General features: G+C 45.4%; 1 protein-coding gene across 1 annotated transcript; it reads right to left on the bottom strand.

Annotated features, from left to right (window-relative positions):
- Positions 1–439: 439 nt before the first annotated feature.
- Positions 440–5,542, bottom strand: LOC105496983 (leukocyte immunoglobulin-like receptor subfamily A member 6). The gene is made up of 8 exons (XM_071086214.1): positions 5,475–5,542; positions 5,170–5,270; positions 5,004–5,054; positions 4,556–4,840; positions 4,104–4,406; positions 3,599–3,895; positions 2,951–3,343; positions 440–531 (listed from the first exon to the last, which is right to left on the bottom strand). Exons 1-8 carry the CDS (start codon positions 5,540–5,542, stop codon positions 440–442), a joined length of 1,590 nt encoding a protein of 529 aa, XP_070942315.1.
- Between the last annotated feature and the right edge of the window lie 505 nt (positions 5,543–6,047).

Below are 6,047 nucleotides of genomic sequence, written 5' to 3'. Positions count from 1 at the left end.
ATAGTTCACTTCAGGGAATGTGGCAGTTGGAAACAAAGAAAAATGCATTACATGACAGTGGACCAGAGCACATGATCACAGGGGTGTGGACGCAAACCCACCATGGGGGATGTGCCCTCACGTCACAGGGAGCAAAAGGAAGGGAGGGGCAGTCACAGAGGGTCCACAACAGCAGGATGGAAATCACCACCATTTAATGGAGGTTTAATAGAGGAAGCATTCTCTACAGGCACCCAGATATCTTCCTGCACCTGACCCATACCTCCCCTTCTCGACCTTCTCAGTAGACAGTTTCCCGAATGATGGTCCAGACTTTCTTTCAGAACCTTTTGGGACCATCAGATTCATTGCCAAGGCTCTAGCACTCTGACGGGTGTATTGTTCTCTCTTGTGTTTACCTCCTGGTTGCATCTTGGGAGTTTCTCTGGCTGTGCCAATCCTAAAACAGCAGAATCCCAAGGACCACCAGGACCAAGCCAGCCACGGCCATGCGGATGAGATTCTCCACGGTGTAATCCTGGGGGTGTGAGGCTGGGGATGGTGGACAAAGAGGTCACAGAGGTCAGGGTAGATCATCATGACCCAGGACCCCTGGATGTCCACCCAGGATGCCCACCTCCCCTTCACAGGACCTGACCCTCTGTGCCAGCCCCATAACGGAGAGCATCTCCTCACTCACTAGTCTTGGAGTCTGTCTGGTTTTGTGACGGGCTGAGGGTCTCAGCTCCTCCTGAGAATCAACCAAAAAAAGAGGGGAGGTGTGTGAGGAGTTGAAGAGACTTAAGTCAACATGTCCCTCAGTTACTGCATTCCTTTGTGTCTACATTTCTCCTAACTGTTCTGTAGTTATGTGATAGAACCTTTTCCTGATGCGGCAGAGGTGCATACATACATATATGCACAGGAATAAATATGTGTATATACATAATTGAGATATAATAGTGTGTGTATGTAAATATATAATGCTTATGTATTAGAAGATATATCATAGTGTGTGTATATACAAATGTGTAATACATAATATATATTATGAGATATATAATATGTGTGCATGTAAATATAAAATGCATAGTATGTATTATAAGATATATAATAGTGTGTGTATAAATAAATATATAATACATAATATATAATAACATATATAATAGTGTGTGTATACATATAAATATGTAATAAGATATATAATAGTGTATATATCTAAATATATAATACATAAAATATAATAAGACATATAACAGTGTGTGTATATCTAAATATATAATACATTATATATTATAAGATACACAATAGTGTGTATATATAAATATATAACACATAATATATGATATATAATAGTGTGTATATATAAATACGTGATGCATAATATATAATAAGATATATGATAGTATGTGTATCTCTAAATATATAATACAATATATAATAGTGTGTTAATATATGTCATATATAAATATGTAATATATTTATATATAATATATAATATATAAATATCATATATTTATTTAATATAACATATCAAATATATTTATTAATATATAAATATATTTATTATATTAATGATATATTTATTTAATATAATATATCAAATATTTATATATTTTATATATTATATATTAATATATAATATAAATATATATACTTTATGTATTTATATATTGTATATAAATATATTTATATATTTATATGTTATATATAAATATATTGATATATATAATAAATATATTGATATATATATTTATGTATAACATATATGTTAATATATAAATATATAATAAATAATATATAAGATATATAATAGTGTGTATATATGTAATGCATAATATATATTATAAGATATATAATACTGTGTGGGTGTATATACATAAATATATAATACAAAATATATAATAAGATATATAATTGTGTATACATAAATATATAATACACAGTGCATAATAAGATAGATAATAGTGTGTGGGTATATATAAATATATAATACATAATATATATTATAGGATAGATAATAGTGTGTAGGTATATATAAATATATAATACATAGTATACATTATAAGATAGAGAATGGTGTGTGGGGTATGTATAAACACATACATACAAATTTGAAGTGAGAAGAGTATTATAAAATTTAGAAACAAGTTTGTCCTCCATTTTCTTGTGGTTAATGTAATTATTATCAATAAATCAGAAGAGATCATTTGGGAAAGGATTGAAAGGGAGTGTGTCAGGGGTAAGTTAATGGGAACTAAAATTAGCATACTCAAACCAAGAACTTTCTCATCTATACTTAACTAATTTTAGAAGATAGAAAGGAATCAAAGCCTTTCAAATTATTCAAGTAGTAAAACAATCCTTAAAATTCACAATGTCCACAGTTATTATGAATATAACTTCAAAAGCCTGCTGATATAAATGTATAAAGTTTAATTTTAAATGTATTGGATAAACAGACATTATTAATAAGAAGTTATTCTCCATCATGAATGCACATATTTAATTTAATCCCAAAGAAAATCAGAACACAGTCATTTTACATCATAACGCTACCTACCAAATTAAATGTGTAAATTATAAATGCCAGCATTGCTTTGAAATCTTCAGAAACAGAAAGAGAAACAATAGATACGTGGACGTAAAAAATAAAGGACAGAAAGGAATTGCGCACGAGGTTTGCTGTTGAATATTTGCCTGCATTGCTGCAGTGAGCAGGTGCACAGTCTCCCCTTAGTCTCAGGTATGCACTGAGTGTTACGGGGCCGCTGGGGGAGCCCAGGTGGGGAGTGGGTGGAGCCTCCATCTTCTATCCTCAGTCTAAGTATGATTCCTCCAAGGTTCCTCCGTATCTCATTTCAGTCCTCCCTGGCCTTTAGCCCCATCTGAGGTCTCTGGGGTGGGAGCCCAGGATTAGGAGGTCCCTGACAATTTCCACCCTCTTATGGGCTGGGCCCTCTCCCTTTACTCCCCTCTTTCCTTAGCATCCTGAGCTCTGCTGGAGGCAGGGCCTGAGCTGAGCCTTTGAGCTCAGAGAGGACAAGGTCAGGGCCCTCACCTGAGACCACGAGCTCCAGGGGGTCACTGGGGTGAGACAGCAGGTAGGGGAAGAATCTGTGTGAGCTGTAGCACCTGTAGGTCCCCGCGTGGGCTGAGGTCACAGGACCCATGGGGAATTCAGCCTGGTGCTGCTGAGCTCGGTGCTCTGATCTCAGACGCAGCAGGTGATGGGCTGCCCCCTCCTTGGTCAGAAGGAAAGTGTCCATCGGGCTCCGTGACTGACACAGCAGGGTCACGTTCTTTCCTGAGGCTACTGTGGGGCCCGGCTGCACTGAGAGGAAGGGTCTGTCAGGGATCTGTCCTGGAGAGAAGAAGGATGGGTGAGGGGCTGTCCCACCTTGTTCTGAGCTGAGACTTCCCCAGGCCTCTCTCTGGGGCCCTCAGTCTCTCTGTCTCTGTCTTCTCTGAGTCTCCCCCTCCCCACCCATCCCCTGTCTCTCTCTGTGTCTTTCTCCCTTAGGACCCCCACCCCTCATCCTGGCCATCACCACCTGGGCTCCCCCAGCAGGGCCTGAGCAGAGCCTGGGTCCCTGACTGAACCCGCTGGGCTCCTCACCTGCGATCAGGATGTCCAGGGGGTCACTGGGGGCCGACCACTTGGAGGAGAGGTTGTGTGCACCGTAGCATCTGTACTGGCCCCCGTGGGACACCCTCACAGGGCCCAGGGTAAAGTTGGCCTGGGAGAGCCCAACCTGGGGCTGCTGGCCAGAGCCCTGGAGGAGGTCATGTCCCTGCTCCTTGTACAGAGCAAATCTGTCGTAGCCGACATCAGAGCGACACTGCAGGGTCAGATTCTCTCCAGGGGCCACGACAGGGCCCTGCAGGGTCAGGAGGGAGGGCTTCCTAGACACGCCTGGAGGAAAACAAGAGTTGGGACTAGGAGGACTGGTTCCTCCCACACCCCTTCCTTCTCCCGTTCTGGCCCTGCAGGTCTCACTGTCTCTCACACTCAGTCTCTCTGGGCTCAGGAGTCCCAAACTTCCCTTGTTCCACCCTCCTACGTGGGTCTCCCTGAGAGTGAGTTCTCAAAAATAAATCGGGCAAGGAGCAGATGTCTGTACCTGAGACCAGGATCTCCATGGTATCACTGGGTTCCGACCACACCCGGGTGATGTTCCTGTAATATCCATGGCATCTGAACAACCACCGGTGACTGGGGGCCACAGGGCCCACAGGGAACAGGGCCAGGAACAGCCCGTTGGAGAGTTCCTGTGAGTCCAGCATCCAGGAGAGCTTGTTTTCTCCTTCCTCAATCAAAATGAACCTCTGAAATCCCAGCCTTGAGCTACACTGGATGGTCACGTTCTCTCCTGAGGTCACCACAGGGCTTGGCAAGGCTGAGAGGGTGGGTTCTCTGTAGGCTCCTAGGAAAGAAGGAGACACTGTCTTAAATGGGACTCATGCCTCCCACATCATCCCCCAGGGCTGAGTTATTAGAACGAAGATGCCCCTGAGAGCTGACCTCCTTCCTGAGGGCAGAGCCTGGGGCTGGGACCCCTGAGTGTCCTCTTACCTGTCACCACCAGTTCCAGCGGGTCACTGAGCTCTGACCAGCCTGCAGAGCTGAGATAGTGACAGCGGTATGTCCCTGCATAGTGCTCTCTCATGGATGGGATGAAGAAGTTGGTCTTGTTCCTGGGCTCTGGTGGGCTCTGTTGGTGCCAGGTCATGGTGCTTCCTTCCTTGGTGAGATGGTAACCCTGGGTATCCAGGGTCCCCTGGCACCAGAGGGTCACGGAGCTCCCCCAGCTGATCACAGAGCCTGGCTCAGCCCAGAGGCTGGGTTTGGGGAGGATCCCTGGAAGAAACCACAGGCTGGAGTCCACAGACCTCCCCTGCCCCTCATTCCCAGCTCAGGCCATGGACCCTCTTGATTTTCTCACCCTCCGTTCAGAAGGCCCTGAGATGAGAGTCCGGGTGCTGAGTGTGAGGCAGGGCAGGGGAGCTTAGCAGAGACTCACCCGCAGGTGCTCGGGTATTCTGGCCCAGACTCAGCCATGGAGGAGAGTTTCCTGTGGGGGATTTGGAAGACAGAGGTGTGACTGCTTCCCTTCCTGCTGGAGCACCAGTAGCCACTGGACCCCTGAGGGTCTCCAGTGAACAAGGCTGCTGTGGGAGCCCCCTCACCCCAGCCCAGTGCCCCTCCTGTCCCTCGTCTCTCCACCACTGACTGAGGCACAGAAGAACAGGGAGGATGGACACCATGATGCCTGCTCTGCGTGCTCCAGCTGTGGGACAGGAGACCACACGACCCTCCAGGACAGACAGACGCGCGGATGTGGTTAGGTCAGCGCCTGCTGCCGCCTGTCTGGGTCCCCACAGCTGTCAACCCACAGGAAGTGGACACAGCCTCTTGCTGGGCCTGTCTCTGATTCCCCCCAGTGTGGGGGCTCAGGAGGACCCAGGCCCTCTGCACACATCTCAGCCCAAACCTGAGGTGTCCCCTGATGGCCAGGGCTCCTTTGTCTGAAAACCTGCCCGTGGAGGGTAGACCTAACATCACGTCTAGGTCAGCTACCAACTGGGCGGGAGTCTAAACTGAAAACACAGCCCTTATTTTCTCAGAGCCTCCACTCATGACATCGACTTTCCTTTTCCCCACCGATGCGAAGACAAATATTTCCCCAGGAGACAGTCATCCTGATCTGAAGAGACCCGCTTCCTGCTTTCAGTAAATACAGTCGATTTCATTAGGGGAGGCTCTGGGAAAATTAGGGGATGCAGTTTAGCAGAAGATGAACATTCAGCAACTTGTTTCTCAATTAATTAATTTATTGCCAAAGAGAGAGAAGTGGAAATATGAGAATAGGGACCATGACTAGAATGTGGTTGAGGGAGTGTTTTCTATCTTATTCCCTGGCAGAGAACTAAGGGATAAGAACAAGAAAGCTGGCCGGGCACGGTGGCTCACGCCTGTAATCCCAGCACTTTGGGAGGCTGAGGCAGGCGGATCACAAGGTCAGGAGTTCGAGACCAACCTGACCAACATGGTGAAACCCTGTCTC

Source organism: Macaca nemestrina, chromosome 20, assembly GCF_043159975.1.
Source record: "Macaca nemestrina isolate mMacNem1 chromosome 20, mMacNem.hap1, whole genome shotgun sequence".
NCBI lineage: Eukaryota > Metazoa > Chordata > Mammalia > Primates > Cercopithecidae > Macaca > Macaca nemestrina.
Note: the sequence above shows the minus strand (reverse complement) of the source record. Positions and strands in the feature narration are given on the sequence as shown.